The following is a 26,778-nucleotide window of genomic DNA, read 5'->3' on the forward strand; positions in this document are numbered from 1 at the left end:
GGCTGAAATAAAAAAATACTGTAACTGAGATGCAAAACTGACTGGATAGAGTCATAACAAGGATTGAAGAAGCAGAGGAGAGAATAGGTGATATAGAAGATAAAATTATGGAAAATAATGAAGCTTAAGAGGGAAAGTAAACTATTAGATCACAAGGGAAGACTTAGAGAACTTAGTGATGCCATAAAATGGAACAATATCCATATAACAGGAGTCCAAGAAGAAGAAGAAGAACAGGAAAAAGGGGCAGAAGTTTTCTTTCAACAAATTATAGCTGAGAACTCCCCTAATCTGGGGAAGGAAAAAGGCATTCAAGTCCAAGAGGCAAGGAGAACTCCCCTCAAAATCAACAAGAACAGGTCAATACCATGACATACTGTAGTGAAAACTGCAAAATACAAAGGTAAAGAAAGAAATCTGAAAGAGCTAGGGACAAAATGTCCTTAACCTACGAGGGTAGACACATGGGTTAGCAACAGATCTGTCCACTGAAATTTGGCAGGCCAGAAGGGAGTGGCAGGATATATTCAACGTACTGAATGGGTAAAACATGCACCCAACAATTCTTTATTCAGCAAGACTTCATTGTGAATAGAAAGAGACAAAGGGTTTCCCCAACAAACAAAAACTAAAGGAGTCTGTGACTGCTAAACCAGCCCTGCATGAAATTTTAAGGGTACTCTGAGCAGAGAATGAATGAATGAATGAATGAATGAAATTTAAAAATAAATAAATAAAAAGACCAAAGCAGCAAAGACTACCAAGGACCAGAGAACATCACCAGAAACACCAACTCTACAGGTAACACAATGGCACTAACTTCTTATTTTTCAATAATCACTCTGAATGTAAATGGACTAAAATGCTTCAATCAAAAAGACACAGGGTATCAGAAAAAAATAATAAAACAAAACTCATGTATATGCTGCCTACAAGAGATATCTACACCTGAAGACATGTGCTGACTGAAAGTGAGGGGATGGAGAACCAACTATCATGCTAACGGATGTCAAAAGAAAGCGAGAGTTGCTATACTTATATCAGACAAACTAGATTTTAAAACAAAGACTGTAACAAGAGAAGAAGGGCATTATATCATCATTAGGGGTCTTTTCACCAAGAAAATCTAGCAATTGTAAATATTTATGTCCTCAACTTGGACGAAACCAAATATATAAATCAGTTAATCACAAACATAAAGGAATTCATTGATAATAATACAATAATAGTAGGGAACTTTACTCCTCCACATACAGCAATGGACAGATCATCTAAGCAGAAAATCAACAAGGAAACAATGGCTTTTAATGACACACTGGACCAGCTGAACTTAACAGATATATTCAGAGCATTTCATCTTAAAGCAGCAGAATACACATTGTTCTGGAGTGTATATACAACATTCTGCAGAACAGATCACATACTGAGTCACAAATCAGACCTCAACAGGTACAAAAAGATCAAGATCATACCATACATGTTTTCCGATTACAACACTATGAAACTTGAAGTCAACCACAAGAAAAAATTTGGAAAGTCCTCAAATATATGGAGGCTAAAGAACATCGTACTAAAAAATAAATAGGTTAACCAGGCAATTAAAGAAGAAATTAAAAAATACATGGAAGCCAATGAAAATGAAAACATGTCAGTCCAAACCTTTTGGAATGCAGCAAAGACAATCCTAAGAGCAAAGTATATTGCAATTAAAGCCTATCTCAAGAAGCAAGAAAGGTCGTAAATGTACAACCTAGCCTTACACCTAAAGGAACTAGAAAAGGAACAGCAAATAAAGCTTTAGCCAGCAGAAGAAGGGAAATAATAAGGATTAGAGAAGAAATAAACAATATAGAAACAAACAAAACAATACAACAGGTCAATGAAACTAAAGGCTAGTTCTTGGAAATAAAATTGATAACCCCTAGCCAGGCTTATCAAAAAGAAAAAAGAAAGGATCCAAATAGATAAAATCACAAACAAAAGAGGAGATTTTGCAAACACCACAGAAATACAATTACAAAAGAATACTATGAAAAATTATATGCCAAGAAACTGAGCAATCAGGAAGAAATGGACAAATTCCTAAAAACCCATAAACTACCAGGACGCCTAGATGGCTCAGTTGGTTAACCAAGAGTCTGTGCTGACAGTACAGAGCCTGCTTGAAATTCTCTCTCCTCTTTCTGCCCTTCCCCTGCTTACACTCTTGCACTCTCTCTCTCTCAAAATAAATAAATAAACTTGCAAGGAAAAGAAAAGAAACCCACAAACTACGAAAACTGAAACAGTAAGAAATAGAAAATTTGAACAGACCCATAACCAGGAAAGAAATTGAATCAGTAATCAAAAAATCTCCCAAGAAACAAGAGTCCTGGGCCGGATGGCTTCCCAGAGGAATTCTACCAGTCATTTAAAGAAGAGTTCATACATAGTCTTCTCAAACTGTCCCCAAAAAAGTAAATGGAAGGAAATCTTCCAAACTTAATCTATGAAGCCAGCATTACCTTGATTCCAAAACCAGCTAAAGATCCCTCTAAAAAGGACAATTACACACTAATATCCCTGATGAAACTAGATGCAAAAAATTCTCAACAAGATACCAGCAAAGAGAATTCAACATTACATTAAAAAAAGTATTCACTATGATCAAATGGGATTTACTCCTGGGCTGCAGGGCTGGTTCAATATTTGCAAAACAATCACAGTGATACACCACATTAATAAAAGAAAGGATTAGGGGCACCTAGGTGGCTCAGTTGGTTGAACATCCAACCTCAGCTCAGGTCATGATCTCACGGTCTGTGGGTTCGAGCCCCACGTCGGGCTCTGTGCTGACAGCTTGAAGCCTGGAGCCCGCTTCAGAATCTATGTCTTCCTCTCTCTCTCTGCCTCTCCCACACTCACACTCTCTCAAAAATGAATAAACATTAAAAAAAGAAAGAAAGAAAGGATTAGACACATATAATTTTCTCAGTAGATGCAGAAAAAACATTGGACAAAATACAGCATCCATTCTTGATTTAAAAAAAACCTCAACAGGGGCGCCTGGGTGGCTCAGTCGGTTAAGCATCCGACTTCGGCTCAGGTCATGATCTCACAGTCCGTGAGTTTGAGCCCCGCGTCGGGCTCTGTGCTGACAGCTCAGAGCCTGGAGCCTGCTTCGGATTCTGTGTCTCCCTTTTTCTTACTCTCCCCCATTCATGCTCTCTCTCTGTCTCAAAAATAAATAAACATTTAAAACAATTAAAAATAAAATTAAAAAAACCTCAACAAAGTACAGATAGATGGAACATACCTCAACATCATAAAGGCCATATGTGTGAAAGACGCACAGCTAATCCCATCCTCAATGTGGAAAACCTGAGAGCCTTTCCCCTACAGTCAGGAACAAGATATGAATGCCCACTCTCACCATTACTACTTAATATAGCACTGAAAGTCTTAGACTCAGCAATCAAATAGCAAAAACAAATAAAAGGCATAGAAATTGCCAAGGAAGAAGTCAAACTTTCACTATTTGCAGATGCTATGACACTCTATGTAGAAAACCCAAAAGACTCCACCAAAAAATTGCTAGAACTAATACATGAATTCAGCAAAGTCGTGGGATATAAAATCAACATGCAGAAATCTTGCATTTCTATATACCAATAGCAAAGCAGCAGAAATCAAGGAACTGGTCCCATTTACAACTGCACCAAAAACAATAAGATACTTAAGAATAAACTTAACTACAGAGGTAAAAGATCTATACTCTTTAAACTATGGAACACTTATGAAAGATATTGAAGAAGATACAAAGAAATGGAAAAACATTCCATGTTCACTGACTGGAAGAAAAAACACTGTTAAAATATCTATACTACCCAAAGCAATCTATACATTTAATGCAATCCCTATCAAAATACCACCAGCATTCTTCACAGAGCTAGATCAAACAATCCTAAAATTTATATGGAACCAAAAAAGACCCAAATAGCCAAAGCAATCTTGAAAAATAAAAATAAAACTGGAGGCATCATGATTCTGAATTTCACACTATTTTACAAAGCTGTAGTCACCAAGACAGTATGATACTGGCACAAAAACAAACACATAGATCAGTAGAAGAGAATAGAAAACACAGAAATGGACCCTCAACTATATGGTCAATTCATCTTTGAAAAAGCAGGGAAAAAAAAAAACAATAGAAAAAAGTCTCTTCAATAAATGGTGCTGGGAAAACTGGATGGTGACATGCAGAAGAATAAAACTGGACCACTTTCTTATACCACACACAAAAATAAATTCAAAATGGATGAAAGCCTCAAATGTTAGACAGGAAACCATCAAAATCCTACAGAAGAACACAGGCAGCAACTTCTCTGACCTTGGCTGGAGCAACTTCTTACCAGACATGTAGCCGAGAGGCCAGGGAAAGAAAAGCAAACATGAACTATTGGGACATCAAGATAAAAAGCTTCTGCACTGCAAAGAAAACAACAAAACTAAAATGCAGCCTACAGAGTGGGAGAAGACATATCCAAATGACATATCCAATAAAGGGTTAGTATCCAAAATCTATAAAGAACTTATCAAACTCAACACCCACAAAACAAACAACCCAATTAAGAAATGGGCAGAAGACATGAATAGACACTTTTCCAAAGAAGACATCCAGATGGCCAACCGACACATGAAAAAATGTTCAACATCACTCATCATTAGGGAAATACAAATCAAAACAAAAATAAGATAACACTCAACTGTTAGAAGGCTTAAAATTAACAAGACAAGAAACAACATGTGTTGGCAAGGATGCAGAGAAAGGAGAACCCTTTTGCACTGCTGGTGGGAATGCAAACTGGTGCAGCCACTCTGGAGAACAGTATGGAGGTTCCTCAAAAACCTGAAAACAGAACCATCCTATGATCCAGCAATTACACTATTAGGCATTTACCCGAAGGCTACAAAAATACAAATTTGAAGGGGTACATGCACCCCAATGTTTATAAGCAGCATTATCAATAATAAATAACTACCAAGTATGGAAAGAGCCCAAATGTCTATCAACTGATGAATGGATAAAGAAGATGTGGGATATACAGACAATGGAATATTATTCAGACATCAAAAAAAAAAAAAAGAAAGAAAGAAATCTTGCCATTTGCAATGACATGGATGGAGCTAGAGAATATTGTGCTAAGTGAAATAAGTCAGTCTGAGAAAGACAAATACCATTATCATCTCACTCATATGTGGAATTTAAGAAATAAATGAACAAAGGGAAAAGAAAGAGACACATCAAGAAAGAGACTCTTAATTATGGAGAACAGGGGAGCCTGGGTGGCTCAGTTGGTTAAGTGTCCCACTTTGGCTCAGGTCAGGATCTCACGGTTTGTGAGTTCGAGCCCCGCATCAGGCTCTGTGCTGACAGCTCTTTGTCTCCCTCTCTCTCTGCCCCTCCCCCACTCATGCTCTGTCTCCCTCTCTCTCTCAAAAGTAAACATTAAAAAAATAAAAAAAATTTTTTTTAAATTATGGAGAACAAACTGATGGTTACTAGAAGGGAAGTGCAGTGTAGGATGGGTTAAATAGGTGATGAAGATTAAGGAATGCTGAGCACCTGGTGATGTATGGAAGTGTTGAATCACTATATTGTACACTTGAAACTAATATTACACTGTAGGTTAACTAACTGGAATTTAAATTAAAACTCAAGAAAAAATTACATATAGTTATATCAGACTTTAAGTACTGATAGGGGAGAAAAAAAAAATGAAGTCAACGTAGATCTTTCTCCTTCAAAATGAAAGGAAAACTAAAAACTGTTTTCACACCAAAAAATGAAAGTTCATTGGCAGACCTACATTATGAATAATGATAAAGAAAGTTGTTTAGGCAGTAGAAAAATGACACCAGATGGCATCATGGATCAATACAAAGGAAGGCAGATTGTTGGGAAGAGTATATGTGTGGATAAATTTAAAATGCATTTTCCCCCTCATTCTTAAAGTTCTTCAACAAGTAACTGTTTGAAGAACATACAATAATGGAGCACTGGGGTTTACAATACATTGTAGAAGTAAATGACAACAACAGCACAAAGTATGAGAAGAGGTAAATAGTAGTATACTGTAAAGTAGTATAACATTTGAAGTTAAATGGGATAAATAGCCTAGAGAAGCCACTAAAAAAAAAAAAAAAAAAAAAAAAAAAAAATCAAACAATGATGGCTCAAAAGCCAACAGTGGAGATACATGCAATGTTAAACAGTGTCAGAAATATTATCAGGGATAAAAAGAGACACTCATAGTAATAAGGACACCAACTCATCAAAAAACCCTAAGCATCAAAATCTTTCAGAACTTAGAGTACAGACAAAAGGCCCTATACTAAAATCAATTGTGTATCTCTACAAAACTCTATACAAAATATCTATACAAAATTGTGTTTCTATATAAAAAATAATACATTGAATTTAAAAAAGATTTACAATCTCATTAAAAACATGAAAATATGTATGGATAAAGTTAACCAAATATACGGAAAATGTAAACAACTTAAAATTACAAAATAGCACTGAAAGAAATTTACAATTATCTGGAAACTGACTGATAAATTCCATGCAATCTCAATCAAAATTTCCTCAGGCTGTTTTTTTGTAGGAGCTTACAATATGATATGAATCACATAGAAATAAATGCAAAGATCCTAGAATAACCTAACAATTTTGAAAACAAAAAACAAAGACTCATATTACCAAATTTCAAGGCTTACTATAAAAGCTATACCAATCAAGTCAATATATTATTAGCCTAAGAACAGACCTATAGATAAATGAAATAATATAAAGTCCACAAAGACTCACAAATATATGTTCATCTGATTTTCAATTAAAATGCAAATCTAATTTATAATCTAAGAACAGTTTTTTCAACAAATGATACTGGGACAATAGACTATCCATATGGGAAAAATAATAAACTTTTATCCTTACTTCAAACCACATATAAAAATTAAGTTCAAAAAAAAATTAAGTTCAAATGAATCACAAACCTGACCATAAAATAAAAATTTAGAAATTTCTGGGAAAAAAGGGAGAAAATTCATAATCTTGGGTAAGCTAAGATTTCTTAAGTCCTAAAAAGCACAAAACAAAACAAAAAAAAAAAGAACAAACCCAAAGTTAAAATTTTCTTTTTCTTAAAATTAAACACTGAAAATGAAAGGCCATAGACAGAAAATATTTGCAATACATATATATCTGACAAAGTACTTGTATCCATAATATATAAAAGGATTATTAAAATTCAATAATAAAAGGCATGGGAATGACAAGAGCAGTTTCTTCTGGGGACAAAGAGAAAATACAGGGAGGGAATCAATTTTATCTACATTAATTTCTTTAAAAACTGCTAAGTAGTGGGTACCTAGGCCTTTATTATAATTTTATTTATTCTTCGCTTCATCTTTAAAATATTTACAACTTAAAAATCAAAAGTTAACACTACACCCAAAGAAAAACTTTAATTCATATTACTCCATGAAACTATCATAGTCACTAAGACATTTAATACATAATTTAATACATTTAATTAATGTATTAAAATATAAAATATAAAAAATATAAAATATAAAAAATAAGACATTTAATACATAAACATAATACATAAACACTAAGACATTTAATACATAAACACATGTAAAATCGGAGGAAGCAAAAAGATTCAGTTATATTTCTAGTTTTTTACTAGTCATTCCTACTTGAATGATTAAATGTTTCCCTTATCACTTCAATCAACTAACTAAAAAGAATTTACTGATCTTTCCCCATACAATGGACTTAGACTCTTCTGTTTTCTTTGTTCATTCCATCATTTTACAAGTCATAAATCAGCATACTGTTTAGGAGCACAACCTTCAGGGCCAAACTGCCTGGGTTCAAATACTGACTACCACTCAAAAACTGCCTAACCTTGAGCAAGTTAATTTATCTCTCTGTGCTTCAGGACAAATGTTAAATACATGTAAGATGCCTAGATCTAAACCTGGCAAATAATCATATTCAATAAATGATTACCATTCTTTTTTCTCCTTCGTAACTGCTCAATCACCATGATTATAACTGTGTCCTGACTTATCTTTGTCTTTTTTTTATCTTTGTTCCCCCTTAGTGTCAAGGAAGGTATTAAGTAAGTCTTGTTACTTGTTCCCATAACAATCTGACCTCTCTCTCCCTATTTCTGGTCATCAGTAGTGGAGATCTAGACTACTACAGCTTTCTTCCTACAAGCCTTCCTCTTCATTTTCTCTCCATTCCAATCTATTATACTCTATTGTGGGATTAATCTTTATCCCTTTCCATAAAATCCTCTTTCTTATAGCAAGAGTAGTTCTATGAGGTTTTGTAGAAGGAAAAAAAAGCATTTCACAGTGGGTTCTGAATTAATCACTAGAATAAAAAGTATGGTAGAAGAAAGTCTCAAAGTTGAGTTTTAATCATACAGTTATCAAAGCAAGCTAAATTTATTACTATGAAAGTAGCAACAACACATTATAAATTGCTTTTGAGTAAGCATTAGCAGTTCCCTATTATATCAGCAATCATTCCTACCATAGTTTGAGTCTGAGATTTGATTTAGTATAAAAATCACCAGTCTTTTCTGAGTAATCACTCACCTCTCTGGGCCCTTGTCTCTTTGTTATAAATAAAATGTTATATAAATGCCATTAGTCCATGCTCCCAGATCCTAGAAGGTAACACTAATTAAGCACAACATTCTTTCTTGATGAGCCCAGAGTAAGCTGAGTATCCAGAAAATTAATACCAATGGAGAAACTAGCAGAGGTGAACCTATGTGTCATTTTGAACTACATAATCTTTGTAATTTCTTTTAATTTTAAATGTATGTGAAACTATTCTAAGGCTATACAAATCTATATAAAACTCTCTTAATTTAAAATTTGATAATACTTCTATTTCCATTTATAATTCTAGAAATCTAGAAGGCATTCTGAAATCTTTTGTCAAAATTATTTTTTATAGTTTCAAAGTAATTTGGATTAAAATTTAAAATTATATTTTTAAACAAATTTCACTGTGATTATTTCATTATGAATTCATACACTTGGTGACCATGTATTTTGCATCACTACTAAAATGGGCCCAAATTGACACGGGCACACAAAAGTTATATAAGCTACTCTTTGAAAAGTAGTTCCTAGAAATTTAAACATGAAACTTTTTTTTTTTAACATTTACCTTTTTTCTTCTTTTGCTCTCAGCTGTTCTTCCTGTCTCAAAACTTGAACCATTATTGACTCAAAAACTCCACTTGTCAAGCCTGCCAAATTTCGTGGTGTTGACCGCCGCCTTGTTGAGGTACATGCAGTTCCCTTCTCATCCTCCAGTCCATAATAGCCTCTAGATGTGACTGCTATCGTTGTCTTTTCTCTCAGGTGCCTTGGAGAAGAATAAGTCAATTCATAAGGTTAAACCTTCTGGGTAAGCAACAAACCCACTTAGCCAGCATCTTAAGAATAATCCCTTTTGTTAATTATATAAAAAGTATATCGTTAAACCTTACTTAACTAACTAAGCTCCAGATTTTTTTTTTTTTTTGATGTTTATTTTTGAGAGAAAGAGAGAGAGAGAGAGCAAGCACATGGGGGGAGGACAGATAGAGGGAGACAGAGGATCTGAAGTGGGTTCTCTGACAGCAGAAAGCCCAATATGGGGCTGGAACTCAAGAGCCACAAGATCATGACCTCAGCCAAAGTCAGATGCTTAACTGACTGAGCCACCCAGGTGTCCCTATGCTCCAGATTTTTACTCACCCTACGTTAATTTCTAGTTTTCCTTACCCATATCATAAAATCAGTCTGAGTGATAGTCCCTTCCCTACATTTAAGAAATATATAAATCTTGGGTCACCTGGGTGGCTCAGTTGGTTAGGCGTCCGACTTCAGCTCAGGTCATGATCTCGTGGTCAGCAGACTCGAGCCCCACGTTGGGCTCTGTGCTGGCAGCTCAGAGCCTGGAGCCTGCTTCAGATTCTGTGTCTCCCTCTCTCTCTGCCCCTCCCCCACTTATGCTCTGTCTCTCTCCCTCTCTCAAAAATAAATAAACAGTAAAAAAATTTTAAAAAAGAAATATATAAATCTTTAGCACTAAAATTAAGCATTAAAACACTATCTCTTTAATGGAAAAAAAGTTTATTGTTTGCAAAATTAAATGCAGCTCATCTTTACATTTCTTCATGTATTTCATACTACTTATCACTGGTATAGGACAATAAACAATACTACAAAAACATTTTGGGGGAATAAATTCATGGTACATAAACACTTTGAAGAAATTCTAAACAAATGAAGTATTACAATATATAAGTGCAAATTCAGAAAACTGACTAACCTATAATAAGAATCTTGGAATTGAGATTACCTCTTCAATGTCACCACAAATGTCTCTCTACTCTATAATGTTCTATTAATATTAGACTAGGACTTGAAAATACTGCTGAAAAAGTTTCTCAGGAGTTTAATTATCCATATATCCCCTTAATGAATTTGAAATAACTGATTAAAATAATGTATAATGGAAGGGATGCCTGGGTAGCTCAGTCGTTTAAGCATTCAACTCATGATTTTGGCTCAGGCCATGATCTCACAATTGTGATATCAAGCCCCACAACAGGCTCTGCGCTGAGTGTGCAGTATGCCTGGAGTCTCTCTGTCTCTCTCTGTCTCTCTCTCTGTCTCTCTCTCTCTCCTCTTTTCCTGCTGGTGAGCACATGCATACTCATTCTCTCTCTCTCAAAATAAGTAAATAAACTTAAAAAAAGTTTACACTGGGGAAAAAAAACATTAATCTTATCAAGTTTTAAAGTTTAAATTAAAACCTGACTTCTGAACTTTTATCTGTAAAAGGGAGAATTACAAAAAGCATCAGGGAAAATACCTACTCTTCTACCTTGCAAAATATTCCAGAGCCTCTGAAGGTTTTGTACATGGTGTTGTTTCTACAATGGCAAAATCAAGTCAATACCCCAGGTAAGCATTCAATATGCTCAATAAGAATCTATGTAAATTAAAAGTTGACCCTGTAATCAAATTTTCCTGCTTTCCTACAAGCTTTTCTTAAAATAGGGTAAGGTTCAACAAAACAAACCTTAATGGCATGAAATACAGTCAAATGCCTGTCCATCTTGGACTTTGTTCACAGTGGTTTATTACTTTAAATTAGAAGAACTTTTATAACAATCTTAGTCTCAGGGCATCTAGATCCCATCAATGGTACAACTACAAGGTTCTATTGAACTATGGCACTGTTATGTATTTTTTTTTGTTATAGGGGATAATAATGTAACTGATTTAGCTTTAAGTAGGTCATGAACTTTTAAATTAGTTTTCAACTAATCCTGAAGAATTTGGGCTAATGTAGCCACACTGTTTCAGGCTGTGATTATTTTATGCACAATAGCATAGATCTGTATGATGGCTAATTGGGCTGGGAATAAGGAATGTGGACCAAAAGTTAATAAACTGGTGATAAAAGTAATTTTAATTACTTCCTCATCAATACTAATGGAAGAGAACATTAATGCACTGAAACATGAGTTCTCAGAGGTCACAGTATATGCAGAGCACTGGGAGTAAGGAGAGTTGAGGGAAATAGTAAGACACACAGCTAAATTGTTACGTAAACAAGTCAGCAACCAAATTTTACCCTTTAACTTCAAGTAGAGAAGTCCTACAAGCAGAAGATGAAGTTATATAAACTACTTTTTAAACAGTATTTTTTCAGAAATTAATATCCTTTAGAGAAATATTCAAAGAGAAATTAATATCCTTTACTACTCATCAGAAATAAAAATGGATATGCTTTGATATTTATTATTCATAATTAAAATACAAAAAGGAAAACTATAATGTAGCTTTCATATCAACATGTAAAGATTAAAAAGACATATTCCCCAGTGTTGGGGAGAATCTAAGAAAAGAATAATTCTATACAATATTGGATGTGTAAAATGGGCACACCATTTTTATAAGTCAATTTGGTAAGAATCATTAAAATTTAACATGCACATATCCTTTGACCCTTCATGCTCCTAGAAATTTACCCTACAGGCGTATCTCCACAACTGTGAGCAATAATACACACACACACACACACACACACACACACACACACACACACGTTTGCAGAGTACTTTTAAAAAGAATAACCCCCAAGGCCCCTGGGTGGTCAGTAAGTTAAGCAACTAACTCTTGGTTTCAGCTCAGATCATGATCTCACGGTTTGTGAGTTCAAGCCCTGTGTCAGTCTCTGCAGCTGGCAGCATAGAGCCTGCTTGGGATTATCTCTCTCCCTCTCTCTTTGCCCCTCCCCTGCTCATGCTGTCTCTGTCTCTCTCAAAATAAATAGGTAAACTTAAATAAAAAAGTAAAAAGAATAACCTGTAAACATAAATGTCCTTTTATACAACATGGATTAAATAATGTGTACCATAACATGGAATAACATCCATCCATCAAAAGGAGTAAGGAAGTCTGTATGTACTCACTATAAAAGATGTCTACATTACATTGCTGAATGTGAAAAAAATTCTGAATATATCTTTTAAGCCAAAAGCAATCATATATAAATAAGTATATGTAAACATATATATGGCACCAAGTAGCATGTGTGTTTATATACAAGTTCAAAGTCTCATCTGACTACTGCAATCTCTTTGTGACAGGCACCCTGGCTTCTACTCTGATCTCTTTACAGTCTATTCTTCATGCAGCAACCCAGGTCATCCTTTTGAAAGGTAATCAGATCATGTCATCCCCCTGCTCTGTCTCCTCCAAAGCCTTTCAGTTACACTTAAAATAAAAACCAAAATTCTGATGGCCTATAAGACCAGTGTGATATGACCCTCATCAACCACTCCAGACCTCATTTTATACCATTTTGCTCATTGCTCTTTGTGTTCTGGCCACAAATGTCTCTGTTATTCTTAGTCACACCAATATCAGCTTTGCCTTTGATCAAGCTCATCCTCACTTCAGGCACTCTTCCCCCAGGTATCTGTATGGCTAGGCATTATCACTTTATCCTAACATCTGTTCAGCAGCAGTTGAGAGGACTTCCTGAGAGGACTTCCCTGACCATCATAACTGGTAAAGGATCCCTTGTTACTCTGTTCCCTTACCCATTTCTTTTCCTTCCTGTTTACCACGACATTATATTGTATAATTACCTATTTATTTGGTAATTTTTCAACTCACCAGAATAAAAGCTCCAGGAGAATAAGGATTTTGTTTTTTTAATGGATGTAACTTCAGAGCCACACACACACACACACACACACACACACACACACACACACACACACAAGACATATGGAAGGATACAAGCCAAGCTATTTTTCATTTTAAATTTACAGACATAATTCAAGTTGAAAAGTTGCAGCCATCTATTTTCTCCAGAGTGAAATACCTATCAAACAATTGTTACTAACTACTTGGGTTTCATTTATCAGAGAATAAAATACAATAAGACAAAAATAAATCTCACCTCCAAATAAGAATTGTCAGACAACCAATCAACAATCAAATCATACACTAAAATAACTCTCCCTTTCCAAAATTCAAGCTTTTGTACTATTAGGAAAATTAGTTTATGAAATCACTCTGGCAATAGTTTGAAAATAACAGATTGCTAGCTATAAACAAAAGCTAAGCAATAATTACAGTGGACTCATTGAGTTTTAGTTACCCTTTGTTTTTGTTTTTTTCACATAAAGCATCAAAGGTCTTTTCTGTGTTGTTAACACATTCCAAATTTCAGAATTCAGAGGCTTAATTCTGTTTCAAATTATTCAAGTATTAATAAAGAAGTAAATTGCTATTTAAGCTTTACTTATGGTTAATACATGCACTAACACTGCCCACCCCAAAAAAACAGATGTTTGAAAAAGTTTCCCATATTATGTGATTTTCGTTGTTGCTATCAAAACAAAGAAATGTGTCACCTATAAAAACTCTATCTGTACAACTAAAACTTGGAAACAAAATTATCTAATCTGTTTAAAAATATTCTAAATAAAGAGTTTCAGTCAAAATAGAACAAAGGAAGATATAGATAGAACAAAGGAAGCTATAATTACAGAAGAGGGCCACAGAATGATGGAGCACAGTTACTGATGACATATAGCCCAGCAAAGAGAAAGCCATTAGGCTATCCTGACCTCTCTCCAGTCCTCCTGTCAGTGCCTCCCATTGACTGAACCCAATCAAAAGCCAGAACACAAGGCAGACCAGTTGATGCAGTCCTTAGAAATCAGCCTCCTGGGACACAGCACAGTGCACAAAAGTGGAGAATAGATTTGGATGGGCAAATGAAAATTATCCATCAAAGTAGAACCGTAGTATTATTAGACTTCAAGAACAACTATTTGAAATTAGGGAAGACAAAACTCTCATTGGTTTATTTCAACAAAAACTTTTGCCTGTCTAATATAGTCAGCCCAGCTTACAATGCCATTCCATCTGGATGTATGCATCTTTATGAGCTCTGAACTACAAAAGTCATTAAAGCTAAGTATTAAAATAAATTTAATATAAAACAAAACTTTCAAATAGTTCTACAGTCAAGTATTAACCAAGATTTTCAAAACTAATGAAATATCACAATGTCCTCACCAAAACTAACGTTTTGTAACATTAATGTTAACGCTTATTTTAAAATATGCTTATCTCTCATGTTTAAGTATTTAGATTGTAACACTTTACAATATACAAAATATAATAGTACAGAATATGATTAAATGAATGATAAATAAATATAGATACATTGGGGGTACCTATTCAAAATATTTTCTGCTTGGGAAGCCAGATCATAAAAGTTTGGAAACAAGTACTCTCATATTCAGCTGTACTGAATATCCAGAAAAGTTTTAAGAAAAAAAGTCTTCATGCCTACAAAAAAAGGTATTTATTAGACTATGAAATTTATTTCTTACTTGATCTTCCTTACCTATTCTCCCAGTTATTACTCTTATTCCCCTTGCATTTTTAACCCATCATCATCCAGATCTCCAATCTCTTATTTGATTCCTTCATTTGCACTAATATAATTCAGCCTTTTAGCTATCCACATATCAGGTAGTTGGGACCCATCATACCTGACAAACTGCTGATCTCATCTCTCTTAACCAATTATCCGTCTCAGGCATTCCATCTTTCTTGCACTGACAGCATGAAGCCTGCTCGGGATTTTCTGTCTCCCTCTCTCTCTGCCCCTCCCCCATTCACACTCTCTCAAAAATAAATAATTAAATGATTTATTTTAAACCTAAAATATTTTTATGAATTTTTTTTATTTGAATTCCAGTATAGTTAACATATGCTGTTATATTAGTTTTAGGTATACAATACTGATTCAACAATTCCATACATCACCTAGTGCTCATCACAAGTATACTCCTTAAGCCCCATCCTCTATTTCACCCATTCTTCCACTCACCTCCTCCCTGATAACCATCAATTTGTTCTCTATAGTTAAGAGTCTGTTTCCTGGTTTGTCTTTTTTTCCTTTTGCTTGTTTTTTTTCTTAAATTCCACAAGTGAAATCATATAGTATTTGTCTTTTTCTGACTTATTTTGCCTACCATTATATTCTCTAGCTTGCATCCATGTCACTGCAAATAACAAGATTTCCTTTGTTTTTATGACTGAATAATATTCCATTGTAGATACATACCATTATTCTTTATCCATTCATCAGCTGATGGACACTTGGGTTTCTACGATAAAAATTTGCTACCGTAGATAATGCTACTATAAACATCAGGGTGCATGTATCGCTTTGAATTAGTGTTCTTGTATTCTTTGCATAAACACCCCATAGTGAAAATGCTGAATCTTAGTTCTATTTTTAACTTTTGAGGAACCTCCATACTGTTTTCCACAGTGGCTCCACCAGCGTGAATTCCCACCAACAATGCACAAATGTTCCTTTTTCTCCACATCCTTGCCAATACCTGTTGTTTCTTGTGCTGTTGATTTTAGCCATTCTGACAGGTGTGATGGGATATCTCATTATAGTTTTGATTTGCATTTCTCTGATGATCAGTCATGTTGAGCATTCTTTTATGTGTCTATTGGCCATATGTACTCTTCTTTGGAGAAATGTCTGTTCATGTCTTCCCATTTTTTAATTGGGTTTTTTTTTTCGCATTGAGTTTCATAAGTTCTTTATATATTTTTGATACTGACCCTTTATCAGATATGTCATTTCCAAATATCTTCTTCCATTCTGTAGAAGTTGCCTTTCAGTTTTGTTCGACTTGCCTTTCAGTTTGATTTCCTTCACTGTGCAAATGCTCTTTATTTTTATGTAGTCCCAAAAGTGTATTTTTGCTTTTGTTTCCCTTGCCTCACAATACATATCCAGGAAAAAGTTGCTATGGCTGATGTCAAAGAAGTTACTACTTGTGTTCTCTTCTAGGATTTTGATGGTTTCAGGTCTCCCAGTTAGGTCTTTAATCCATTTTGAATTTATTTTTTAATAGGTGTAAGAAAGTGGTCCAGCTTCTTTCTTTTGCATGTTGCTGTCCAGTTTTCCCAATACCATTTGTTAAAGAGACTGTCCTTTTCCCATTGGACATTCTTTCCTATTTTGTCAAAATTAATTGACCGTAAAGTTTGGGTTTATTTCTGGGTTTTCTATTCTGTTCCACTGATCTGTATGTTTATTTTTGTGACAGCATCATACTGTTTTGATTACTACAGATTTGTAATAACTTGAAGTCTAGAATTGTGATGCTTCCAGGTTTGCTTCTTTTTCAATAGTGCTTTGGCTATTTGGGGTCTTTCGTGATTTCATATAAATGTCAGAACTGTTTGTTCTAGCTTTTTTGGTGGAGTCTTTCGGATTTTCCATATACAGTATCATTTCATCTGCAAATAGTGAAAGTTTCACTTCTTCCTTGCCGATTTGGATTCCTTTTCTTTTTGTTGTCTGATTGCTGTGGATAGGACTTCCAGTACTATGTTGAATAGCAGTTTGAGAGTGGACATCCTTGTCTTCCCCCTGACCTTAGCCAAAAAGCTCTCAGTTTTTCCCCACTGAGAATGAGGTTAGCTGTTGGTTTTTCATATAAAGCCTTTATTATGTTGACATATATTCCCTCTGGACCTACTTTGTTGAGGGTTTTTATTGTGAATGGATATTGTATTTTGTCAAATGTTTTTGTGCATCTACTGATATGATATGATTTGTATCCCTTCTCTTATTGACGTATCACATTAAGTGATTTGGAAACACTGAACCACCCTTGCAACCAAGAAATAAATTCCACTTGATTGTGGCAAATGATTTTTTTTTTTTATTTTATGTAGGTGAATGGCTTTCTGAACGTATTGTTTAATTCGGTTTGCTAGTATTTATTGAGAATTTTTGCATCTATGTTCATCACAGATAATAGCCTGCAGTTCTCTCTTGTAGTGGTGTCTTTATCTGGTTTTGCTATCAGGATAATGCTGGCCTCACAGAATTAGTTTGTTAGTTTTCCTTCCTTTTTTATTTTTTGAAATACTTGGAGAAGAATACCTATTAATTCTTTAGATGTTTGGTAGAATTCAACTGTGAAGCCATCTGGTCTTTGACTTGTGTTTTTGGGTGGTTGTTTGGTTACTGATTCAATTTATTTGCCAGTTCAGTCTATTCAAACTTTCTATCTCTTCCTGATTCTAATTTGGTTAGTTATGTTTCCACAAATTTATCCACTTCTTCTAAGTTTGTCCAATTTGTTGGCATACAGTTTTTTCATAATATTCTCCTGTAATTGTATTTCTGTGGTGTTGGTTGTTATTTCTCCTCTCTCATTTGTGATTTTGAGTTTTGGGGTTTTTTTGTTGTTGTTGTTGTTTTATGTTTGTTTGATGCGTCTGGCTAGGGGATTATGAATTTTATTGATCTTTTCAAAGAACAAGCTCCTAGCTTTCTTAGTTTTGTATCATTTGTTTTTGCTCTAATCTTCACTGTTTGCTTCCTTCTGCTGGATTTGGATTTGTTTGTTCTTTTTTCTATCTCATTTAGCTGTAAGGTTAGGTTGTTTGAGATTTGTCTTGCTTCTTAAGGAGGCCTGTATTGCTATAAATTTCTCTCTTAGAACTGCTTTTCTGCATCCTAAAGATTCTGGACCATTTTGTTTCTATTTTTGTCTCCATGTAATTTTTTGTTTCTTCTTGATTTCTGGTTGCCCCATTGTTTACTAGCATATTATTAAACCTCCACGTGTTTGTGGTCTTCCCAGATTTTTTATTGTGGTTGATTTCTAGTTTCATAGCATTGTCAGAAAACATGCATCATATGACTTCTATCTTTTTGAATTTCTTGAGAGTTGTTTTGTGGCCTAATATATGCTCTATTCTGGAGAATATTCCATGTGCCCTTGAAAAGAATATGTATTCTGCTGTTTTAGGGTGGAGCACTCTGAGTATATATGCTAAATCTATCTGGTTCAATGTGTCATTCAAAGCCAGTTTCCTTGTTGATTTTGTTTAGATGATCTGTTCACTGATGTAAGTGGGGTGTTAAAGTCCCCTACTATTGTTGTCTTATTATTGTTGAGTTCCGTTATATTTGTTATTTTTTTATGTATTGGGGTGCTCCCATGTGGGGTGCATATTTATAACTGTTATATGTTCTTGTAGGATTATTATATAGTATCCTTCTCTCTTGTTACAGTCTTTGTTTTAAAGTCTAGTTTGTCCAATATAAATATTGCTATCCCATCTTTGTTTTGACAACGATTTGCATGATAAATGTTTCTCTATCCCCTACTTTCAATCTGCAGGCATCTTTTCTTCTGAAATGACTCTCCTGTAGGCAGCATAGATTGGTCTTGTTTTTTATCTACTCTGTCACACTGTGCCTTTTGATTAGAGCATGTAGTCCATTTACATTCAAAATAGTTATTGAAATTTTTCTCTGATCCTTTCTTGTCTTTCTCTCATGGTTTGCTGGTTTCTTTGGTGATAGACTTAAATTTCTTTCTTTTATTCTTTACATCTCTATTACTGGTTTTTGAATTTGTGGTTACCATTCAGTCTGCATATAATATCTTCTGTATATGTGGTCTCATAAATTTAAACCTGTTCTTTATTCCTCTTCCCCTTACATTTTAGGTATATACTGTTACTTTACATCCTCTTATTTTGTGAATCTCTTGACTGATTTTTACATATACTTATTTTTACTGCTTTTGTGTTTCCTACTCTTCATTCTCTTATTTATAGTCTTTCTTTTCCACTCAAAGATTTCTAGTAGGACTGATTAAATGGTCATGAACTCCTTTAGTTTCTGTCTGAGAAACTCTCTTATCTCTCCTTATATTCTGAATGATAGTCTTAACTGGGTACAGTATTCTGGGCTGCAGATCTTTCATTTTCAGCACCTTACATATTTCATGCCCTTCTCTTCTGGCTTACAATGTTTCTGCTGAAAAATCTGCTGACAGGCAAACTCATGAAGTTTCCCTTGTTTGTATCTCTCTTCTCTTGCCACTTAAAAAAAAAAAATTGTCACTAATTTTTGCCACCTTAATTACTATTTGTCTTGGTGTGGACCTCCTTGGGTTGATTTTGTTGGGGGATCTCTGTGCCTCCTGGATCTGCATATCTGTGCCCTTCCCCAATAGATTAGGGAAGTCTACAGCTATTATTTCTTCAAATAAGTTTTCTGCTCCCTTTTCTCTCTCTTCTTATTCTGAAATACCTATAATGGGAATATTACACTTGTCAAGGTGTCTCTTTAAGGGAGGGTCTCAGCTTCCTAACATCCTGAGCTCTCCCAGAACCAAGCCCACTGATTTTCAAAATTCCAAACTTTATGTTCCGTTAGTTATAAGAACCCACGAATTCAGCCCCTCTCATTTTCAAAGCTAAATGTTATAGGGATTCAGCTTTCCCATGCAGACTCCCCAGGGTGATACTCTGTTTCTTGCCCTTTTCCGCACTTGTGACTTCCTACTGCCCGCGATGGCCAGGATTTTGCTTCCCACTGCATCTCCACCCTTCCTACCCTCTTTCATGTGGCCTGTTCTCTACCTTTAGCTGTAGAATTTGTTCTGCCAGTCTTCCAGTAGTTTTCTGGGGTATTTACATTGATATGATATGTTACCTAGTTGTATCTGTGGGACAAGGCAAACTTAGGGTCCTCCTGCTCTGCCATCTTCCCAGCTCTGCCATCTTCCCAGCTTCCCATATGATATTTTTTCATTCATATTTACTCAACTGCTCTATACTGTGTGATTACTTTCTCAACAAGGACTTGGACTTTACAGAAAGAACAGTTTTACATCAGTAGGAAAGAGTAGAGAAATACTAATTATATTCATTCCCGTTATTCATTCATTCAAAATATTTGCTGAGCAACAGGAACTCAGCAATGAACATGATGATAGTGTGTATGTACTGAATGAAAAGTGTAAGAATCAAAGATGAATTTGATATATTCAGATTGAAACAATAGTGACACCACGGAGAAGAATGAGAAAGCTGAAAAGAAAAACAGAAAAATTAGAAGGAGATCTGGGTTAGAAATAAACTTAGTTTTTAACATTTTCGGATACAATAGTTGTACAACCCATTGGAAAAGTTCTGTGGACAGAAATATGAAACTAAAACAAAAGGGAAAGCTCAAAATATTGATTTGAGAGTCTTACTGATAAAGTTATAAAAAATAAATGCTCTTGCCATACAAGAATAGATTTAAGAAGATCTAAAGGCATAACTTCAGAGATTATCCACAGTTATAACGAAAAACACAGCCAAAGGAAGACTCAAAAGATAAACAGTTTAAGTAATAGCACAATAGAGTGGAAAGGAGAAAAGTTATAAGTACGAAGTGATCTAAACTATTTCATTCACCAAATAGATGGAGAGGGGAAAGTGAAAGCAAAGGATTAAACAAGAAGGCATTCATTAGCAAAATGCAAGATGGCAAGTTCAACAGGAATTGCAAAAGTCCTTATAAAAACAACAAACAAAACTTTCAAGGCCTATATTTGTAACTGAAGTGGCACCAAATAAAAAAATTAAATTTCCAAAAGAACTGCAGACTATCATAATTAATTTTTAATAAGAATATTTTGCTTAGAATAATTTTCCATTTCTTGATTTTCTCTAAGGTACACACAAAGGTTAAGTTTTTATTTACAAGAAAATAGCACTCAGTGCCTTACCAACGTCAACAATTTTGATAAGCATTTTTACTAAGTTAGGACTGCTCTGCTGAACATCTTACTACCACTACAGCTATTCCTTATCATACAGAAGCAATCACTTCTCAGCACAGGCAAAACAGAAGGCTCCCTGGGTCACTAACTCTCATACAGTGCATTTATATTCAAGTTCCCTAGAAGACAGTAAAGTTGTGACAGTTGTAAAGAGCTAACTAAATGTTTATGCACTGAATTCAGAAGCACCCAAATATATAAAACAACTGATCACAAACATAAGCAATCTTACTGGTAAGAATGTGGTAACTGCAGGGGACTTTAATACTCCACTTACAACAATGGACAGATCATCTAGACAGAAAATCAATAAACAAACAATGGCTCTGAATAATACACTGGACCAGATGGACTTGACAGATATATTTAGAACTTTTCATCCTAAAGCAACAGAATATACATTCTTCTGGAGTGCACATGGAACATTCTCCAAGATAGATCACAAAACAGCCCTCAATAAATACAAAAGAATTGAGATCATACATACTTTCAGATCACAATGCTATGAAACTTGAAATCAACCACAGGAAAAAGTTTGGAAAACTTCCAAATGCATGGAAGTTAAAGGACATTCGACTAAAGAATGAATGGGTCAACCAGGCAATTAAAGAAGAAATTTAAAAATATATGGAAAAAAATGGAATGAAAATACATCAATGTAAACCCTTTAGGATGCAGCAAAGGTAGCCCTAAGAGAAAAATACACTGCAATCCAGGCCTATCTCAAAAAACAGAAAAATCCCCAAAACAAAATCTAACAGCACACCTAAAGGAACTAGAAGCAGAACAGCAAAGAAACACCAAACCCAGCAGAAGAAGAGAAATAATAAAGATCAGAGCAGAAATAAACAATATAGAATCAAAACAACAACAACAACAAAAAAAAACAGTAGAACAGATCAATGAAACTAAGAGCTGGTTTTTTGAAAAAATAAAGAAAACTGATAAACTCCTAGCCAGACACCTCAAAAAGGAGAGTGGACCCAAATAGATAAAAACACAAATGAAAATGAATTTATTACAACCAATCCCTCAGAAATACAAGCAATTATCAGAGAATACTATGAAAAATTATATGCCAACCAACTGGACACCCAGGAAGAAATGGACAAATTCCTAGACACCCACACGGTACCAAAACTCAAACAGGAAGAAATAGAAAATTTGAACAGACCCATAACTAGTGAAGAAATTCAATCAGTTACCAAATTTCTCCCAATAAATAAAAGTCCTAGACCAGATGGCTTCCCAGAGGAATTCTACCAGACATCTAAAGGAGAACTAATACCTATCCTTCTCAAGCTGTTCCAAAAAATAGAAACAGAAGGAAAACTTCCGGACTCATTCTATGAAGCCAGAATTACCTTGATTCCCAAACCAGACAGAGACTCCACAAAAAAGGAGAACTACAGGCCAATATCCCTGATGAACATGGATGCAAAAATTCACAAGATACTAGCAAATCAAATTCAACAACATATAAAAAGAACTATTCACCATGATCAAGTGGGATTTATTCCTGGGCTGCAGGGCTGGTTCAATATTCGCAAATCAGTCAGTGTGATACATCACATTAATAAAAGAAAGAACAAGACCACATGATACTGTCGATAGATGCAGTAAAAGCATTTGACAAAACGTAGCATCCTTTCTTAATAAAAACCCTAAAGAAAGTCAGGATAGAAGGAACATACCTAAACATCATAAAAGCCATCTATGAAAAGCCCACAACTAATCTCATCCCCAATAGGGAAAAACTGAGAGCTTTCCCCCTGAGATCAAGAAGACGACAGGGATGTCCAATCTCACCACTGTTGTTTAACATAGTGATGGAAGTCCTAGCATCTGCAATCAGACAACAAAATGAAATAAAAGGCCTCAAAACTGGCAAAGAAGAAGTTAAACTTTCACTTTTTGCAGACGACAGGATACTCTACATGGAAAACCTGAAAGACTCCACCAAAAGACTCCCAGAAGTGATACATGAATGCAAAGTCGCAGGATACAAAGTCAAGGTACAGAAATCGGTTGCATTTTTATACACCAATAACGAAGTAAAAGAAAGAGAAACAAAGAAACTGACCCAATTTACAATTGCATCAAGAACCATAAAATATCTAGGAATAAACCTAACCAAAGATGTGAAAGACCTGTATGCTGAAAACTATAGAAAGCTTATGAACGAAACTGAAGACACAAGAACATTCCATGCTCATGGATTGGAAGAATAAGTATTGTTAAAATGTCAATACTACCCAAAGCAATCTACACATTAAATGAGATCCCAATCAAAGTTGCACCAGCATAATTCTCAAAGCTAGAACAATCCTAACCTTTGTGTGGAATCTGTATTGTATGAAAAGGCCCCAAATAGCCAAAATAATATTGAAGAAGAAAACCAAAGCAGGAGGCATCACAATCCCAGACTTTAGCCTCTACTACAAAGCTATAATCATCAAGACAGTATGGTATTGGCACAAAAACAGACACATAGACCAATGGAATAGAATAGAAAACCCAGAATTGGACTCACAAATGTATGGCCAACTCATCTTTGACAAAGCAGGAAAGAATATCCAATGGAAAAAAAGACAGTCTCTTTAACAAATGGTGCTGGGAGAACTGGACAGCAACATGCAGAAGAATGAAACTAGACCACTTTCTTACACCATTCACAAAAAATAAAGTCAAAATGGATGAAAGACCTAAATGTGAGACAGGAAACCATCAAAACCCTAGAGGAGAAAGCAGGCAACAACCTCTTTGACCTCAGTCACAGCAATTTCTTGCTTGACACGTCTCCAAAGGCAAGAGACTTAAAAGTAAAAATGAACTATTGGGACCTCATGAAGAGAAAAAGCTTCTGCACTGCAAGGGAAACAATCAACAAAACTAAAAGGCAACCGATGGAATGGGAAAAGACATTTGCAAATGACATATCGGAAGAAGAGTTAGTATCCAAAATCTACAAAAGAACTTACCAAACTCAACACCAGAAAAACAATCCAGTGAAGAAATGGGCAGAAGACATGAACACTTTTCCAAAGAAGACATCCAGATGGCCAACAGACACATGAAAAGATGCTCAACGTCACTCCTCATCAGGGAAATACAAATCAAAGCCACACTGTGAGGTGATACCACCTCACACTGGTCAGAGTGGCTAAAATGAACAAATCAGGAGACTGTAGATGCTGGACAGGATGTGGAGAAATGGGAACCCTCTTGCACTGTTGGTGGGAATGCAAACTGGTGCAGCCGCTCTGGAAACAGTGTAGAGGTTCCTCAAAAAATTAAAAATAGAACTACCTATGACCCAGCAATGGCACTACTAGGAATTTATTCGAAGGATACAGGAGTGCTGATGCCTAGGGGCACTTGTACCCCAATGTTTATAGCAGCACTTTCAACAATAGCCAAATTATGGAAAGAGCCTAAATGTCCATCAACTGATGAATGGATAAAGATGCAATTTATATATACAATGGAATACTACTTGGCAATGAGAAAGAATTCATGCCATTTGCAGCAATGTCAATGGAACTAGAAGGTACTATGCGGAGTGAAATAAGTCAGTCAGAGAAGGACAGATATCACATGTTTTCAGTCATAAGTGGATCTTGAAAAACTTAACAGAAGACCATGAGGGAAGGGAAGGGGGAAAAAAACAGTTACAAACAGAGAGGGAGGAGGCAAACCATAAAAGACTTAAATACAGAGAACTGAGGGTTGATGGGAGTGTGGGGGAGAGGGGAAAATGGGTGATGGGCATTGAGGAGGGCACTTGTTGGGATGAGCAGTGGGTGTTGTATGTAAGCAATAAACAACGGGAATCCACCCCAAAAACCAAGAGCACACTGTACACATTGTATATTAGCCACTATATATATGTATATGTGTGTGTATGTATATATATATATATATACATATATATATATATATACATATAAAACTTTGAGAATAGATTTGTTGCCTAAATCTTAATCCTAGTTCTATCATAAATAATATATACATAAAACAAATTGTTATATGTCACTAATATATATTTATATATAAAAGTATATTTATAAGTTTATACTTTATACATGCAATGCTATTATATACACCAAAAAGTAAACTAAAATAGAGATTTAAAAAGAATTAAAAAAAAAAACAAATATACTGAAATTGTAATATTTTCTTCCTTCACCCCAGTCAATCATCCTGCATACCTGCTGGGGTGCAAACTCTACTCTGGAGACCATACCGTAGCTATACAGAAGCACCTGTAGTTCCCAGAAACACTGCATTTCATACCTTGCATTCACTATAGTTGAGCATTCTACAATGCCACCCTGAAGCCCTCCAAAAAATATACAGCAGCAATCTTCAATAACTGTTCAGGTATAAATGTCTTTACGTTATCTTTTACCTAATCTCTTTCCCCCTTCTCATTTCCTCTTCTCACTTGCCATCCCCACACTTATTCCCATTCAGATTTAGGTCTCCCTCTTAAATTCCCCTTGTACCTGTCTATATGTCCATTATAGAATCGTTATCTTTTTAAGTCTCTGTTTCCCTACTAAACTATGTTTATAGGCTTGGGGCTTATCTTTTGATCTCAGGAAGCTGAATGTCTAGCTTTGGCAGATACTAAACTGTACAAATAATCTAGCCTAATACTCTGACAGTACAAATGACTTAGACTGAGATTCAAATTAAACACTGTGTCCATAGTCCAGGGTACTAAAACTATTGGGCTGCTCTACCATGATAATGTGTCATTTTCTTTACTGTACCTCATTTCTTGCTCGCTAAAAGCTCAGCAGTATATGGAGCAGCTGTAAAGTTCTCTTTACAATAATCTAAAAATAAGAATTCAATGTTTTACAAATATATATAAGACAAAAGAAAACTTAAATAATATCTAAGAGATTTTTTTTTATTACTAAAATACCACATACCATGTGTTTTCAAACAAGGTATCTGAGTCAACTGCTAAAAATCATACTCATGTGGCCGGTTCACAGAATGTTGTTCTGGAACATCTATGTATCTTAATTTATACCAGTTATAACCCACACTTTTCTCAAAGTTATGCCCACTCAAAGCATTTATTTAGTAATAACTCAGATTTTAGGCTATTATAGAAAAAGAAATGAATTCTACAAGTGTGGTCTGGCAAACTTATTAATAATTAATTACAAAATGTTTACCTACATCAAATACAATAAAATTGAAGGACTCAAAACTTCATCTGAGACCATCATATTTTTAGTTTTTGCTACTAAAATGCAAGAATTTTATCTCTTGAACTAATAATGTCAGAAATACATTATGTCATTATGTTTATAAACAACAGAATATCTTAAGTTTACAAGACCAGTGCTCTAACCCCTGAGCTATGGAGTCAACCGAGAATGTCTTAAGTTTAATTTTTCTTTAATGTGTATTTTTAAGACACGCGTGCATGCGCACACACACACACACACACACACACACACACACAGTATGAGCGGGG

The 26,778-nt window shown here is 34.9% G+C and overlaps 1 protein-coding gene across 1 annotated transcript in view; it reads right to left on the reverse strand.

Moving 5' to 3' along the window:
* The window catches only part of KIAA2026 (KIAA2026 ortholog), a 130,912-nt gene that overhangs the window by 101,134 nt on the left and 3,000 nt on the right, over window positions 1-26,778 (reverse strand). The window contains exon 2 of the mRNA XM_042913626.1: window positions 9,245-9,445. Within this exon, the coding sequence (XP_042769560.1) occupies window positions 9,245-9,445 (201 nt within the window). The remainder of the gene's footprint in view (window positions 1-9,244; window positions 9,446-26,778) is intronic.

The sequence above is a fragment of the Panthera leo genome, chromosome D4 (genome assembly GCF_018350215.1).
Source record: "Panthera leo isolate Ple1 chromosome D4, P.leo_Ple1_pat1.1, whole genome shotgun sequence".
NCBI classification, from domain to species: Eukaryota; Metazoa; Chordata; class Mammalia; order Carnivora; family Felidae; genus Panthera; species Panthera leo.